The sequence below is a fragment of the Thunnus thynnus genome, chromosome 2, assembly GCF_963924715.1.
Source record: "Thunnus thynnus chromosome 2, fThuThy2.1, whole genome shotgun sequence".
Taxonomy (NCBI): Eukaryota; Metazoa; Chordata; class Actinopteri; order Scombriformes; family Scombridae; genus Thunnus; species Thunnus thynnus.
In genome coordinates, this window is record NC_089518.1 from 25,228,054 (window position 1) to 25,245,593 (window position 17,540).

The 17,540-nt window shown below is 39.5% G+C and overlaps 1 protein-coding gene across 1 annotated transcript in view; it reads right to left on the reverse strand.

The window, feature by feature from the left end:
- Positions 1–17,308, reverse strand: part of pgm5 (phosphoglucomutase 5) — a 29,318-nt gene extending 12,010 nt beyond the window's left edge. Inside the window, exons 1-7 of the mRNA XM_067612530.1 lie at positions 16,698–17,308; positions 14,355–14,517; positions 14,096–14,242; positions 13,816–13,941; positions 13,529–13,719; positions 10,826–10,980; positions 619–734 (exon numbers count right to left, since the gene is read on the reverse strand). Of these exons, the coding sequence (XP_067468631.1) occupies positions 619–734; positions 10,826–10,980; positions 13,529–13,719; positions 13,816–13,941; positions 14,096–14,242; positions 14,355–14,517; positions 16,698–16,955 (1,156 nt within the window). The 5' untranslated portion in view covers positions 16,956–17,308. The remainder of the gene's footprint in view (positions 1–618; positions 735–10,825; positions 10,981–13,528; positions 13,720–13,815; positions 13,942–14,095; positions 14,243–14,354; positions 14,518–16,697) is intronic.
- Between the last annotated feature and the right edge of the window lie 232 nt (positions 17,309–17,540).

Here is a 17,540-nt window from a genome sequence, read left to right on the forward strand (position 1 = left end):
CTCAGGGTTAGTAAAGAAAGAAAGAAAGAAAGAAAGTAAAGAAAGGAAAATGGCAAAATTATTACCTGTTTATTAACTGTTTATTGCCTTCCTGGCAATGTGACAACATTTCAGGTACTCAGTTTAGGTTTTATTGCAATATAAAAATGGCTGAAATCAGTCAGACATGGTTGTAGCCATTTGTGTGTTTTCAAATCTCAACAATTAGTTTTCTATGTACAATATTATCATAAACCCCCAAAACAAAAATAAGACCAAAGCTGTAATAAACTGGACTTTTCCTTTAATTTTCAAGAGACAGTTGACTGGACACACTTGACGTTTGAGTGTTAAGTCCCTGCTGCATATTCACCACAAGAGCAGCAGCTGGCCAGTGCAGTCCTCTAGCAACTGGCCTTGTTCGCAGGCTCCTCAACAACAGTTGCTGCTAAAGGGAGGGGATTTCTTAGTCACACGCCCACTCATATTTTCCAAGCCGGTCCAGGGGTTTGAATCAGTGACCTTCTACTCACATGCTGACAGGCTACTGCTGCCCTGTGTCTGTACTGTATTCACCAGATACATTTCTGTAAGCTGTTTCGTTGTTTGGACCGAGTGAGTGTGCTGAAGAGATCGTACCTGTTCCAAAGCTCTCCTCCCCGCAGAGGGAACAACGCCCAGAATCCATCAGATTCCCGAAGTACCTCCAGCCAGTGGGAGTCTCATACAGCGCCAGTTTCATGGCTTTGGCTACCCTAAAAACATACAGAGGAGAGAGACAAAAACAAATTAGAGACAAAGATAGTCTAGTTTATAAACACACAATGTATTTATCTCCCTCTGTTATCTAATGCCAGTCTTTCCTAGTTCTGATAAAGAGAGAGAGTGAGAGAGAGAGCTAAGCTTACAAACAATCCCTTGACCTTTAAAATAAAGCAAACCAAATGCTGTATGACAAGCAATCTGCCAACAGCTCATCCAATAACTTAATAAGGCAAAGGCTGCAAGAACAAAGTGAGTTAACCTTTTAGCTGATGTTTGCTTTGAAACTGAGACGTGTGCTCGCATAGAGAGAGGAGAGAGAGAGAGAGAGAGTGTGTGTGTGTGTATATATGAATATGTGCATGTTGGGGTCACAGTAGGGCTGGTCAGTATATTGATACTATATCAATATCATGATATGAGACTAGATATCGTCTTAGATTTTGAATATCGTGATATCGTGATACGGCATAAGTGTTGGTTGCTGGTTTTAAAGGCTGAATTACAGTAAAGTGATGTAATTTTCTGAACTAATCAGACTATTCTAGCTGTTCTATTATTAACCCACTTAGTCATTATATCCACATTACTGATGATTATTTAGCAAAACTCTAATTTGTGTAAATATTTTGTTAAAGCATCAATAGTCATCCCTACAGTGTTGTCACAATATCGATATTGAGGTATTTGGTCAAAAATATTGTGTTATTTGATTTTGTCCATATCGCCCAGCCCTAGGTCATAGGGAGGGATGAAGGTGCAGAGAGTATAATATGTGGGAGAAGAGGGAGTGCAAGGAACCAGACTACAGGGAAGAAGAGCAAAGAAAAAAGTCAAATAAAATCAAGGAGTCAGTTTAAACTTTTCAGTACAAATTTACAGAGAGGTAACTAGCAAGATACAGGGGAATTACAATAACATGATGAGAAAAGCAGTACGCTTTTAGAAAAGGGTTGACATATTTGGACAAAAATTTTAAAAAGACACAAAAAATAACTTTATATGAAATAGCAAACAATCAGAAGTAATCACAATAATCAGATCTTGGCACTTAGACTCAGAGCCAAAGCCTTTGCTAACTCTTTTGGGTTTTTTCAGACTTTCTAAAAATCTGAAACATGTTCATGGTGTTTTTTGTCCATATTTTTAACTAAATGTGTCACTATTACCAAGGAAAAATAACTTTAGTTTTAGTTTATAATTAGTTTTTTGTTTTTCTTGCACATTCAATAATAAGTTAGCACACTGACAAAGCCTCATGGACAAGGTCGTACCTATCCTTAAGGACACAAAGGTCATGTCCTTGGCTTTGTTTTAGGAAACTGAAGGTTTTAATCACGTGTGGCAGAGTTTACATCATACCATTACACATGATGGGTTCATTAAAGCTGACATGATGTTTTTTAGAACCAGTATCTTTGAAGGTGCTATAATCAATATCTTTACAATAAAAAATGATCAAATGACAATGTGAAAGGAGTCTCTTGTGATGTTGAACCCACATCTGCAGTTCCCCTCAGCTCTACCAAGCATTTCAACAACTTTCAGCTCATTGTTTTGGCAAATTTACTGTTTTGGTTCACTTTCAGAGCTTTAATAGCATTGTTTCCAGCAGTAGCAGGAAACTGTTTTCAGCAAACAAGCCTTCCCCAGCAAGCCTGCCCAAACACCAAACGACAGTGGGACACAGTTAGCAACTAGCTGGTGAACATAGTGGACTGCATTTCCCACAGAAGTTAGAGGAGACCAAAATAGAGCTACTAATATTAGACTTACATTCATCGAGTGAACAGAAATAAACCTCCAATTAAATGCTAGTATTGCTCTGTATCTGCTGGATGTGCCGCTAGATTTGCTAACAAGCTTCCCATATCAACTTAACAGCTGATATAGCAGAGTTTGTTTGAAGTTTCTTATGCTGCCCTCTGCAGTATCCAAAATCAGTTAATGCAGGTTTAAATTTAACTATTTTTAGGTATAATAACAATAAAAAAATATAATGGACTTAATGGACATATCTCTCCATCATAATTTGTGGAGTGTGGAGAACCAAAACAGTATTTAGATTATTGTGTATAATGATTTTTTTGGTGGCATGTCATAAAAAAGGGTGTGGGGTTCCACTGGAGTAATTTGGACTAATTACCTTATTTCTAAAACTCTGACTACAGCCCAGTCTTGATTTGAGTCATTTGACTGTAAGTAAAATGGCACATTCATTATTGAGTCTAAACTCAGGCAGTCTCTCAGATGTTTTTATTATAAAAGTTACCACCCTGAGTCTGCTTACAGAGATGTTTAGTTTGCAAAAGAAGACGGATACCCAGTGTCCTTCCCATTCCCTACAGATTACTCCTCAACCACATCATCCACATCCCCTTGGTGACTGCCGCAAAATGTAAACTCAATTCCCAGAGCTCAGCTAAGAATCACTCCACAAAATATGCAACCCAACAAAGCAGTTTTTGCTCTAAAAGAAACAAACATGTAGAACTGTCAATCCTAAATACTTCTAATGTGGGATTGCGCAGTGTAATATATGTGGATGTGGGTGGAATTCATACTCTTGAAGGGGTGGTATACACATCCCCACAATCATCATGCGTATAAATAAATCCCACATTGTGCCCAGTGCACTTGTTTACATGAGGATGGGTTAAATTACCAAATAAGAGTAAACTAGCTTTATTCCCCTCCAGGGAATCGAGAGTTGGAACGGAAAGCCTGGCATTCCAAAAAGAAAACAGAAACTCTGGCCTTGTGGTGAGCTTTTTACGTTGTAAACAGCACGTCCACAGCCAACACAAGCACCAAGACTGACCCGTACCAGCCCACAATTTTCAAACAAAGTTGCAAAAATATTGGAAGAAGGTTGTCATTAACACTGAGAGAATGGTGAGAATAGTATTTTCTCAAGTTTGATCCTTGCACAAGCAAAGCTTTAACCTAACAACAGGATAAACACTGCTGTGGTACACACCCACCCAAACATAGCTTACACACACACATACACACACACACACACACACACACACACACAGATACAGATTTGTAAAAACAAGCAAAAGCAACAAGCAAGTTCAGCTGCACTCAAACATTTGACATGACCAAGGTTGCAGCTAACGGTTATTTTGATTATCAGTTAATCTACAGATTATTTTCTTGATTCATTGATTATTCTTGTGGTCTGTAAAAGTTCCCAAAGCCTATGGTGACTTCTCAAAATGTCCTGTTTTGTTGTTCAACAGTCTAAAACCCAAAGATAATCAGTTTATTATCATAGAGGAGAATGAAATCCAGAAAATATTCACATCTGAGAGGCTGGAATTTTTGCCATTTTTGTTTAAAAGATTTCTTTAACACTTATTTGATCATCAAAATTGTTGCCACATGGCATTCTTCAAACAAAATCACAATAAAAGGTATATTCAGATTTTAGATCCACAGCTATAATTCCTGAGGTCAAGCGAGGGAAGCTTATATACAAGCATAATCAAAGACAAGCATATTTAAACAGATAGTGACTCAGACCAGACAGGCTCGGTGGACACTGCCTCCCTCTCCACAGGCTTTGCCAGAACAGAAAAATGTTGGTAGATAAGTATACATGCTGAAGAAGGGCGTTACACCCCAAACATCCATGTGGCAATATTAAAAAGTCAAACTGGAGTGCTGTCCTAGTCTCTCTTTTCTATTTAGGGCTGTAATCCCCCTGTGTATAGGTGTGACCTCTAAACAGTGAGGCTTTGCAGTCATACTATGTCAATTTTCTCACACTAGTAAAGAACAGAATTTCAGTTTAAAAAAGTGCATGTGTTGGTACAGACGGGTGACAAATTAAAGAAAAAACTGGTACAGGTCTGAATGCTTGACCCCTACATTTAGGGGATCCAGTAGCTCTGTTATGCTGTGGGGGGCATTTTGTTGGCATGGTTTGGGTCCACTTGTCCCCTTAGAGGGAAGAGTCACTGCAAATCAATATAAAGTTGTTATGTGATCACCTTTATCCTATGATTAAACGATTCTATCCTGATGGGAGTGGTCTCTTCTAGGATGACAATGCCCCAATTCACAGGGCACAAGGGGTCACTTAATGGTTTGATGAGTATGAAAATGATGTGAATTATATGCTATGGCCTTCACAGTCACCAGATCTCAACCCAATTGAACACCTATGGGAGATTTTGGACCGACATGTTAGACAGCACTCTCCACCACTATCATCAAACATCCAATGAGAGAATATCTTTTGGAGGAATGATGTTCATCCCTCCAGAAGAGTTCAGAGACTGTAGAATTAACGCCAAGGTGCGCTGAAGCTGTTCTGGTGGCACGTGGTGGCAGAACACCTTACTAAGACACTTTATGTTGTTTTTTCCTTTAATTTGCCGCCTGTCTATAAGTGTCGTCATCAGATACAATGCAGGTGCAATATTTAATTGCAGTACTTCATCCCCTGTTGGAACACTGCCACCATTATTGACTTTTTTGTAGTAACTCATTAAATCGCTACATACAGTATTTTATTCTGAAACTGCCAAAGCTTTCAATATACAGATTGACAACCAACATAATAATATCAGGTAATAATCATTCACTTAACTGGTAGATTTAGAAAACAATTCATAAAATGATTGATTAAATTAGCAGATGCAAAATACATCAATCCATCTCATTTGTCACAGTTCATTCTTCACCTTGGACTATATGTAACCAAAGTAATGTAAGCTCAAAGGACCAATTACTTGCTTTCAGAGCTCTAAACAACATCTAACTGTCTCCATTATCCAAATAATCATGATTAATGTTATTCATTATTACTGTCATTAAATGTGTCAGTTCATAATGCTATTTCAATAACCTGTCTTTAAAATGATGCATGAATAAAAGTGATTTACAAAATGATTTTAAAAAGGCTTGAAAATTCATTTTACAGTTTTCCAGCTGTGCACTCCAGCCTTATTTTTGACAATTTAAATTTAAAGACCCCCCCCCCCAGACATTTATTAAGACATATAAAAACACTCTGCTTGAAACAATCATGTGTTTCTGATATGTTTTTTCCACAAAAAAAGCTATAATTACCACGTTAAAATCCTTAAAATGGCATCTACTCCATCTCCCTCATTAAAAATCCAGAATTTATGAAAAATGCAAATATATTTATTTCAGAAGTTTAACTGCTGGACACAAGATGTCTCCTACTTCACTGTAAAGTCTATTCTCAGTGTTTGTGCACTGGAGGCTTCAAGTTTCCACATCACACTTGTGTAAGCTGCATACTGGACCGGGATTGGCTTCCAAACTATTTATGTCACAAATCATGCTCGTAGCTCCATCATTTAAAAAAAACAACAACAAAAAAAAACAGATTTTGAATGAGCACAGAGAAACTTTCCACATTCAGCAGATTAATGTGAAAACAGGCTTCTAGTATCAAACTCTGCACGTACATCATTCTGCACAGTGAAGCTCAAACATCCAACTGTAAGAACAAGAACAAAAACATTTTTTTGAGCGGAGGGGGAATTTAATTGAATACTTTATTTTGAGTAATGATGATAGTTAGGTTACGGAAATTAATAAGTTAATGTTTATGGTGAATCATCCTATACTTCAAAAATTCGGTTGCTTAAATCTTTAAAAATGTGGATTTTACTATCTTGTAAGATACCTGATGCTAAGGATATACATTTTGGTAGATCTCACCAAATCTTACCCAAGCAATTGTTTTTAGGATGACACATCACTGCTGCATGAAATGAAGTTACGATGTGAATACATTTTTTCTGCAAGATGAGTAAGAAAAGGTCTGTCTTTGATTGATTTGGATGCTTTCTCTCCATCCAGACCAGGCTTGTAAGATGAAGAGATTTTAGGCTATGTCTTTCTCCCATTATCTTCACTCTCTGGGCCTAAAGCTCAGAATTACAAACTGACCTGCACACACACTTACGGTAGACAGTAAACACACACATGCACGTACAAATCAACCAATATCTCCTTTGTTTGCTTTCTTTTTCTTACTGTCTTTATATATCTCTCTCATGCATCAGGAAATTCTGAGCAGTAATGTGAGGGATGAGGCCTCTCTCTACATCCGGAGAGTGAAATATTACCAGCTTTTGGCCTTGGCTTGATATTTGACCAAACATAGCATGCAATGCCCTCTCTCATCACATCACCCTCTGAAGAAAGCTCAGCCTGGACTTAAAAGCTTAAGACTGGCATTCGGACAAAAAGCGAAGCATGCTGGAAGGAGCTTTACTTGCGCTTGAAATGTGAGTTCCTCTTGACCTGAACTGGACAACACAGAAACTCGATACTGTGAAGAACTGCAGTTGCTACAGTGGCCAACACTGAAAACATCAGCAAATAAAGAACTTGAATTAAGCAGAGATGATTTCTGTGACTATTTGTAGCTACATTGTTTATGTAATTTGTGCAAAAAAATACTTTTCTGACACCAGTTCGGAGCCATTTTCTAGGTTTTTCCAAGACTATGTCAAAAAGATATTTGTTATCTCATAACACTATATTCAGGGAAAAATTATGCTTTTTAGGTCAGTGTTTGACTTGGCTGCATTTTGCTGCCCCTCAAATGTTTTGATGGGTAATAATAACATTTGAGTTTGATGACAGCATTTCAGCTTTTCTCTGTAGGTTTTTGAGCATTTCTCAGTTTTTTCTGTATTACAAATAAACTAAACCTTTGGCCATTTTTTAAGAACATAAGTCAAAGACTACCAAAACTGTTTGGATTAGGCTTAATGTTAATTTCAAACTAAGTGAATGAATCACAATGTACTCTACTCTCTGAAATAGTGCGATGGCTCCTTGATGCCAGAACCCAGAATGAATCTCTTTTTTGAGTTGTGACATGCTTCACCTGTGCTGAAATACTGTGTTTGTTTGTTGGTTTGTGTCTTCTTTTATTTCTCATTCCACCAAAACAAGGTTGCAAATAACAACATGATACAAACACTGCAATACTCAAGAGGGTGTGCAGGATAAAATGAATCCATAAAAGCACAGTCTGTGCTTGGTGCAGTCACTGGTACCACATTACGTCTAACAGGGGCTTAAACGTAGGCATTAGTGGCTGTTAAAGACATTAGTCTTCTCACGGCCTTATTCATCCTAGTAACCACCACAACAGCCATTAAAACAACACAGTTGACCCCTGCATTTCATAGTGTTAATCAGCCATTCAGTGTAAGCACTTGGATCTCATCCTGGTAACAGTCAATGGCTCAGTCCTTTCTTCTAATTACATCTTCCCATCCCTGGAGTGGTTAAAGGAGAGGCAGATGTTTCCTCTACCCATATTCCCCTCCCACTTTCTCTTCCTCTGACACCTCCCTCCCTCAGCCCCTCACTAACGGTATGAGACACAGGCATCCAAGCACACGACAAAGAGACAGATGCCTCAGAGTGAAATATTTACCACCTGTATCTAAAGCCTCCTCTCTTGTCTGAATCCAACAAAACATCCTCTGCTCACCTGAACACATCAAATAGATTCTATCTCTCTCTGTTTTGCTCTGTTCTTCCTTCTGGACTCCTACAACAACATACATACTGCACACCATCACATTTATCAAGTATTTTATAGCATAGTTTGCCTGACTACGGATAAACATTGAGCAGGGCGGGCTGCTCAGTCTAAACACTCACACACACAGGCTGCTCGCTGTCCTAAAAAGGCTTACACTTGGGTTGACTCCAGGATCAGACACCATACTACTAAGTGCTTCAACACTTCCTGGTCTTTGTCAAAAGACCTGTAGATATTAATATTACACGTCCACAGGCAGCATTGTTATATTAGGAAATTAAGTGGCGGATATAAAGCTTAAGAGTTGAACAAAGTGACCTTGTACAATGTCAGTAATTATCAGTTAAATGTTCATAGAAGAGAGGTAGGTGTGCCTTGCGTAACTCCACATACTTCAGAGTATGCTGGGAAAGAAATGAAAATCTTCTATAATGCAATTTATTTCTCTTCTCTTCAGAAAGCCCAGAGCATGATTTTATCTGCAGTTTAAGACATCATGCTGTAAGGTAATTCTACTTCTCAGCAGATTGCACAACCAATTTACTGGCAAATTGGTTGAAAAAGAGAGGATATGTGTAGTAGTAATTCATGAAAAGGCCATTTCATCTACAGTGAGTGTGAATGAGTGTGTGTGTACTGAGGCTGTAGTGGGACATGTGACATTTGTAGCTCAGGTCTCAGTCTCATGTATGTGTGTGTGTGTGTGTGTGTGCGTGCATATGTATGTGTTACCCCTGGCAGACATTAAGGAAGTGACCTCACTGCCAATCCTGATCTCTCTGGGTTTCACAGTTACTAGGGAAAAGTGATGATGTATGAGATATATGAAGTGTGATGTTACATCACAAAATTTTGGTCATATTTTTTAGTGTAAAGACTCCTACACACACACACACACACACACACACATTACTTGCACACTTGTGTTGCAGGCTCAAGGCTGTGTCTCATGATGTTAAACCATAATAATCAAACTGAAAGAGCTGCTTGAAACTTTTGCTCAAATTGGCCCCATGTCAGCCATGCCTCATCACACACTCACACGTTTGTACTTCTATACTTGTGAGGACCCTCAGTGACATAATACATTCCCCAGCCCCTTAGCCTAACCTTAACCATCACCACTAAATACCTAACCCCAACCCTTACCCTAAACTGAACTAAACCCATTTCTAAGCTGAACATGTCTTTGATGGTCTGTCCCACACAATCACAAGGTCTAAAACTCAAACGAGTCCTCCCAAAGGTAGGTGTACAAACACACACTTTCAAGCATGCATATATGCACATAGGCACTCATATGTCAACTCGTATGTATGTACGTATGCATTTTACCAAGCAATATTCAATATCAATACAGAAAGTAGTGTGACGTTCCTGTGAATTAAAAAGCATGAGTGTGGAGGGGAAGGTGGGTAGCAGCCATATACTGGTGTACCTGGTTTGTGATCCATCCCAAACAAGCAGTCACTGTTAACATTTTTGTAGTTGAACCATGATGACAACGCAAGCCCTGAACCTTAGCAACAACCTTATCAACAAGGGCTACAGAACGAGCGGCATGCGTGAATGATCTGACATCAGTTCAGTGAGGAAGTAGAGGTAACTTTGCAAACAAAGCATTCAAAATAGGCTAAAGCCCTAGATTTTGACTTGAAGGTGGCATTTTTACATTTGTTCAACTTACGTTTTTGGCTATGTTTACAGTAACATAGACATCCAACATTATAAGAATATATAAATGACGGAAAATCACAAAAAGCATGTTATATCCCCTATAAATGTTTAAGGGTCAGAGTGAGACTATAATAAAAGTCAATTAATACTGCTTGTAGTTCAAAAAGGTGTTTGTAAACTCATTGTAGTTGTCAGGTGAAAACCTCAAGCTCTACTTTAAGGAAACTAATGAAGGAATTGAGTTTTATATTTGCATTCATTAATTCATTACAAAACCGATTTTGAACTGTTTTTTTGGAGTCTGGAGTTGTTTTTCAGAAATAAACTGAAAATGCATGAACTAAATCTGAAACAGTACCGTGTTAAAACATACATACACATATTCATCTGAACTAATTATAGTTGGTCTTTTCTGGTTTGCTCATTGTATTAAATGACACGTTTCCCATGAGCAGCATTCTGTTGAAGCCTCGAAGGGGTGCAGCGCTGGGTTCCCTCCTACTGGAACAATGTTAATGGGGATGACTTTTGCTGTGATCACATCCTCTCATTCAGCACCCTCTGCTCTGCTCTGCTCTGCTCTTACATAACAGATAATATTTATAGGCTGTGAGTAAATGTGTGTGTGGGGGTTGTGTGTATGTGATCTCACAGTCTTATTCATAGTGGGTGAGTCTTCATCTGAGAGTGTCCTCCCTCTCCAGAGATTGGGCTGCTGCAGGAATTTGAGAGTTTGAAGTGGTGTGACAAGAGAAGGAAAAGCCCCTTACATCTGCTGAGTGTGTGAGTGTGGTGTGCGTGTGTGTGTGCGTGTGTGTGTTTTTAGAAGTGTGTTAATGTGTGTTCTACCTGTCGAGGGCGGTGCTGGTGGCAACACTCCTGGCAAAGCCCTTAACACCCATCTGTCTGAAGTAGGGGATGGTGGAGAGGTTGGCAGCCATGATGGCTACTGAGTCTGATGGGTTCACAAAGAAGCCGTTTTCTCCGAGGATCATGTACCGGTCCTAACAACAACACAAAGTCATATAGTGCACTGTGAGTCTTCTCATGTAACTACTTATTAGTTATTTTGTCTAATAATGTAGAAAAAGAGCTACAGTCCAACTAAACTTGATTGATTGGCACTACAGGATATGACTAGTAATAATAACTGGTAATAGTTTTCTTACTGCCAACAAGTCCTATGAAAAGACCAAAACCAACAAGGAATTATCTGTGTATTCAAAGCCTGATATAGTTCCTGATATATTCCTCTGTGTCCATGAGCCACACCGCTGCACTGGGTGTCATGCTCCATTATTGTGATGTATATGGGCAAAGTAGTTTATTTTGACTGGATCCCACATATAGCATCCAGCTGTCACACATACTCACTAGCTCACCAAATGTGTTATACTGTAAACAGTGGCTGAAAATACTACGCAATAAATACACTATTTATTCTTGTTTGAGTAAATGTATCTAAAATCTACAGTGCCCTGCTGTTTTAGGAAATTATTTAAACTTTTCTTAATGAAACTATATATTTGTGACCATATTTTAAAGATTTGAAAATAGTTGTATGCTGCATTTGATTGAATTTTGTTATTAAAGGCAGAATGAGTAGGATTTGTCAGTTGCGGTTTATAAACACAACGTTCAAAGTTGGCCCCTCCTCCCCAGCTAAATGACACCAGAAGCGCTACACTGCAGCGCTATGTCGCTACGTTTTTATAACCCTCACACCCTGAATGCTGTCATTGGCTGGGGGCTACACACCCACTGCCCAAAGGTTGACGCCCAGAAACGTCCCAAACACAGCAAAATAAGAAAATACAGGCAGAAGGTGGGTTCTCTGCAGATACACACACCACCACACACTGGTACTGGGTCATATGTGATGATTGAGAGGGATAATTTTTGGACGAGTCTATACATTGTTTTTTTTTTAGGAAAATCCTGCTCACTCTGCCTTTAACTGAAGCAAAAAAAAAGTTCTGCATAAATATAACATAAATTGTATTTGATATTATATTGATTCAAGACATTGTGACTGTAAATCTTTTCAGCTTACAATTGTACAAACTGGAGTTCTAGCCACTGGTTGCCATCAAATCCAGTCAAGTTGTATGTGCAGTTCTGTTGTTAAGTGCCGGATAAGCCACACCTAATGAGCAACTAACTTCTTTTTGCCAACAATCACAATTACTGTTGAGACTTTGGAAGATATTGGTTACGGTATTATGTAACAGCAACCCCAAAAAAGAAACATTCACCCAGCAAGATTACAACCACTGGTGCTAATGACTGTGAAGATACCGATCCTAGTGGGAGAAACAGAGCAGATATGACATAATTCTCCTGATGCTAAGCTAATTTACTTAGCAGAGGGTGTGTGTATGTATGTATGTGTGTGTGTGTGTGTGTGTGTGTGTGTGTGTGTGTGTGTGTGTGTACAGTAGAAATGAATATTGGACAACTAAGTGGAAAAAGTGAGCTGCCTGTTGGATCATCATGGATATATTATCATTCAGTCTTATACATCATCTTTCTACCAGTTATCAACCAGCAAATAATAACAAACAAAAAATAAACAAGGCTCTCTTTGGTATCTATGGAAGAGTTACACAGACTCATTCTTTATCAGTGATCAAAAATTTAACAGATTTATGTTAAATGAATGAATGAATGTTTTGCTTAAATACTTATCCTAATATAGGACCGCCCTCCCGCATTGTCAAGAACTGCGACTCCATAAAAATTATATAAATAACAGACATCATGTAGATGTTATGTGGAACATTAACCATCATTAAATCATTGTAAATTTATTTTTTGAACAAATAAAAACCATGATTATTGGCAACCTCGGCCAGCCTCCACATTGTACTTTCTATTCTACTTTAATGGGCTTTCAACCAAATCTATTATTCTATGGTATAAAGAGAGGTCACTTCATGGTGTAAATCAAGAGAATCAGTAGTAAAGCTTTCAAAGTTTCAGGAAATTTCAGACAGTTGGATGAGAGAAAGGCCTGTAATTTATCGGTACTATACATTTAACAATATTTTCTGATCTGCACCATTTTGCCAAGATTAGTGTTACTGCAGCTGCAAATGAGGTCAGTATTTTGAATTAAATTTTGTATTTAAATCATCTTCATCAAGTAAAGTATGTTACATTCCTGCTACTACTACTATTACAGCTTGACTCAATTTTAAATTTCTTTCATATTCATGTAGATACAGTGCCTGAAGCTTTTTGCATGTTTGTTTTCTACATGCTATGAATATGAAGAAACCCTTAACTATAAAATGATGTGCTTTTAAGTCTGAACTAAACTATCAGTGGGTCAGTTGAGGCTGAAGAAGTCTTTGAGTTCAATGGCACACTATTACATCAATAGGTATTGCTAACTAAACAGTGTTTTTATGTATAGCAATTGTCTATGCTGATACTATTGATCTGATATATTTATGGTATGTCAAATATAATAATTCTAATATTGTCAGCATGTGGAAGAAAGAAGTTAGAAATGCAATAAAAAAAACATCACTTATGATGATATCTTACTCCATCTGCATCAAATGCAGCTCCAAAGCCAAAGTCCCCTCCTTTCATGGCATCTACCAGAGAGGTGGCATAGACCAGGTTGGGCTCAGGAGGCCGACCACCAAAATCCTCCAGAGGCACACAGTTGACAGCAGAGTTAGCAGGGGCCCCCAACTCATCACACAGGATCCTTCGTACATAGGGGCCCATCACTGAAACACAGCATGGGGAGAGAAGAGAACGGTGTCATTTCCAGTAACATTAACAAAAACTCAGGGTTTATGTGATGGGATAATGAATTGTCTAACCTCCGTTCATGGCATCTATATGAATCTTTAGCTGATTTGGTCCTGTGAGGAGACTTTTTATGGCATTGAAGTCAAAGATGTTTCGCAGCAGTTGTAGATACACATCCACTGAGTCTACAATCTCCACTAGAAACACAGAAAAAAGGCAATTAGTGCTGAACATGCGTTGATGGTCAATTATTCTAGGAAGTATGAGCCACTATTCAGGCGATTTGTATTCTGATCCAGCACACGATTATCTATAGTCGTGTAGTGTACAGTGGATGAGTGACTATTGTACCTCTGAAAGGTTTGAACTTATTCTCCAGGTCAAAATCATGTCGTCCCAGCCTGGAGAGGTCAATGCGGAGGTCAGGGCAGATGGCGTACTCCTCGAGTGTCCGGCTCACCTGATAGATTCTCTCCATCACTGTGTCTGGAGATGGGCCTGTAATACAATGCAGGACATTCATATCTGTAAACTTAACCAATACTGGTCATAATTTACAGATTTAGATTCAAAAATATATCTCTGAACTCCATCCTGTCTCATTCCTCACCTCCATTTGCCACATTGAACTTGATTCCAAAGTCTCCACCAGGGCCTCCGGGGTTGTGACTAGCTGTGAGGATGATTCCACCAATGGCCTTGATCTTCCTGATGATGCAGGAAACAGCCGGGGTGGACAGGAGGCCATTGTGGCCGATTACCAGACGACCAATCTGCACACCACAGATATTAGTTGAGGAGCAATGTTAGCTGGATATAATTCAAGGATGTAGCCTCCAGTAATAATGTTTTCTGCTGAGCTAAAGTTGTCTCATGAGTTGTAAGTTTAGAGATCTACTATTTTTGTAGCTGGCATGCATGCTTCCCAAATGCTGAGTAGATATAAAATCAGGCAAAAGTGCTTAGATAACCATAAATATAGTGTCAGACAGTTTCTCTCTCTGGATGGGACACTAAATAAAAAATAAAAAAAACTGGCTTTGCCTCAACCTTATTCATAAGTTCAGGAGCTCATTGGTCTAAATGGGACTGAAAGCAACACTGGCCCAAAATACTTGTCATTCTACAGGTGACTAATTGACGGCCCACTTTAAAAAGCAAATGATCGGCCCCAAGAGTGTGCCTAAATAACAGAGCTGCTCTCTCTATTTATACAGTAATTGTATGCCACTTACAGTATAAAGTGGTAATACCATCAGCATCCCATAATTCCCCTGCATATCAGCTATTCTAAATAAAAGTGTCCTCACTGGAGAGGAATTTATTCTCCTGACGTCAGTGTATCCTCCTAACATCCGACAAGCTGCATGTGTTCAGAAAGGACAGACAGAGAAAGTAAGAGAAAGGTGTGACTGTAAGTGTAAGAAATGCTTGTAATCTGTATACTACTGTGTTTAATTACATACGATTATAATTATAATTATGGATACACAATATGGGTTTAATTATGTATGAATACTAAGTGTAAAGCATGCTTGCACTGTTTATCTTCTGTTGCAAGAGCTACAACTATCCTGACTTTTGGATCAATGCCATATGACAGGGGATCCCCAAAGTGTGCAGTTTTGCCCAGGAGAGGCAGAACAGCAAGAGGTGGGGGGAACAAACGTAGGCAGGAAAATAGAGCAGGATGGATGGAAGTGCTGATAAGGCCGACATCAAGAGACATTTGGCTGGGCCAGCAGAAAAACGAACCGATCTCAAAAACAAATTATATTCCCTTCAGATTTTCCTTTGGAACCCGTCCAAACCAATCACACAGATCTCAGAGCAAGCGTTTTAAATGAGCTGTGGGGATTTTCCTGTTCTGTCGCTCACTCTAGTCTTCCCGTTTTCATTTATCCGCTGCTGACACTTGGGGTTCAGACACATGTTGGAGTGGTAACAAGTGTCTTAATACCACAAATTATTACTTTTACCCCATCTGAGATCTGATTTAATATTTTGCCAGACAAAAAAAACATTGGGTCCAAACTTCTGTTAATATGTTGGTGGTGGTTGAATATCTGCTCACAATACATAGGTCAGATTGATTAATTACTGTAGCTATGACATAATTAGTCGATTAATCGACAGAAAATAATCTGCAACTATTTTAATAATCGGTTAATTGTCAAATTCACTGGCTGGCTGACATTTTATTGACCAGACAATTAATTGAGAAAATAATTGGCAGATTACTCGATATTGAAAATGATTCTTAGAGCAGTGGTCCTCAAACTTTTTCACATCAAGGACCCCTAAACTGACACAAATTAGACCACGGACCCCCATTTGATAAGATTTTGTTCCAGGGTCCCCCATCTGATAAGACTTTTGCTTTTAGATGTTTTATCACATCAAATGTATGAAACCTGTGGCCAAAGTAGTCATACACTCTGTCATTGTGTTACTTATGGATGGAATGATAGAGAAAATAAATGATTCCCCTTTTTGCTGGGGACCTGCTGGAACCCCCCTCAAGAACCCCTGAGGATCCCTGGACCCCACTTTGAGAACCACTTAGAAGGCCTAAATTATAGTTAAATCACCAAATTACTGCATCCTAAGAAAGATGCAGTAATTGGTGACTTCTGCATATGAACATGCTGAATCCCATGATTATGAAGCTAAAACCGCCACTATTCTTGGCAAGTTAACTCAATCTTTGCTCTCCATTGAAATGACAAGCAGCTAAGATCAAATTTAGACTTACCTGCCTGAACTGCTACTTTTCTATCAGTCAGTTTTTAGTGGTTACTTGTAACAACCTACTAGAGATACATTATATCCAAATATGGCTGAATTTGCTTGGATAATAACTTACAGAAAGTTTGTACAACATGTTGATAGTAGCCTACAGAGCACATACATGGCAGTACGTGTGGCTGGTGGTCGCACCCTCTCTGCTTACCCCGTTGGCAGCTGCCATTTGCACTATCACCTCGATGGCAGCTCTGCTGAAGTAGCGGCCGTCGCTGCCCACCACCATGGTGCAGCCCTGTCGGTCCCGCAGGTCGATGGAGGACAACACGCTCTGGATGTAGTTCTGCAGGTAATTCTTCTTCCCCTCGAACACCGCCGTCTTCCTCCGCAGCCCGTTGGTACCGGGCCGCTGATCGTCGAAGGGGGCGGTTTGGACCGTCACCACCGGGATGGGGCTCGTCTCCATCCTCCTCGTCGGATCCCAACGGGAGGACGCCGATCAGAAGAAGCTGAAGTTACTTCTGGAGTTGGCAACTGGTGGCGTCCGACCACAGAGTGAATGTATAAGTGATGTGGTGAACCAACAGCCCAAAAGACAGAGCTTGTCAGCCAAGAAAGTAAATTAAGAGGCGGAGGAGGAGGAGGAGGAGAGCAGTGACAGCTGTCCCACACAGGGATGAATTGGCTGCAATGAAAGGAAACACCCAGTCAAAAATGTTCTCACCTCGGTAAATTATGCTATAGCCAAGAGAGCTTCATCCCTCTGAACTGAGCTGAACATTCAGCAAAACCGTCCCCTGCAGTTTGACAACTCCCTCTTTTCCTAATAAGCCTGAACAACTGACAACAAGAGAAAAAAAAACAGTAGGGAGGGCCAGAATCTTCAAGGCCCACAATCAGCTGAGCCCCTGGTCAAAAATAGACCTCTGACTGATGGCAGAGGGGAATTGTATTGGGCCCGGCCTGCAACCGGACACTGCCTGTGTCTGTGCTGTATACACTGCCCGGTATGAAGCCGTATGCGTCGATTTATGGGAGTTTATATAGGGCT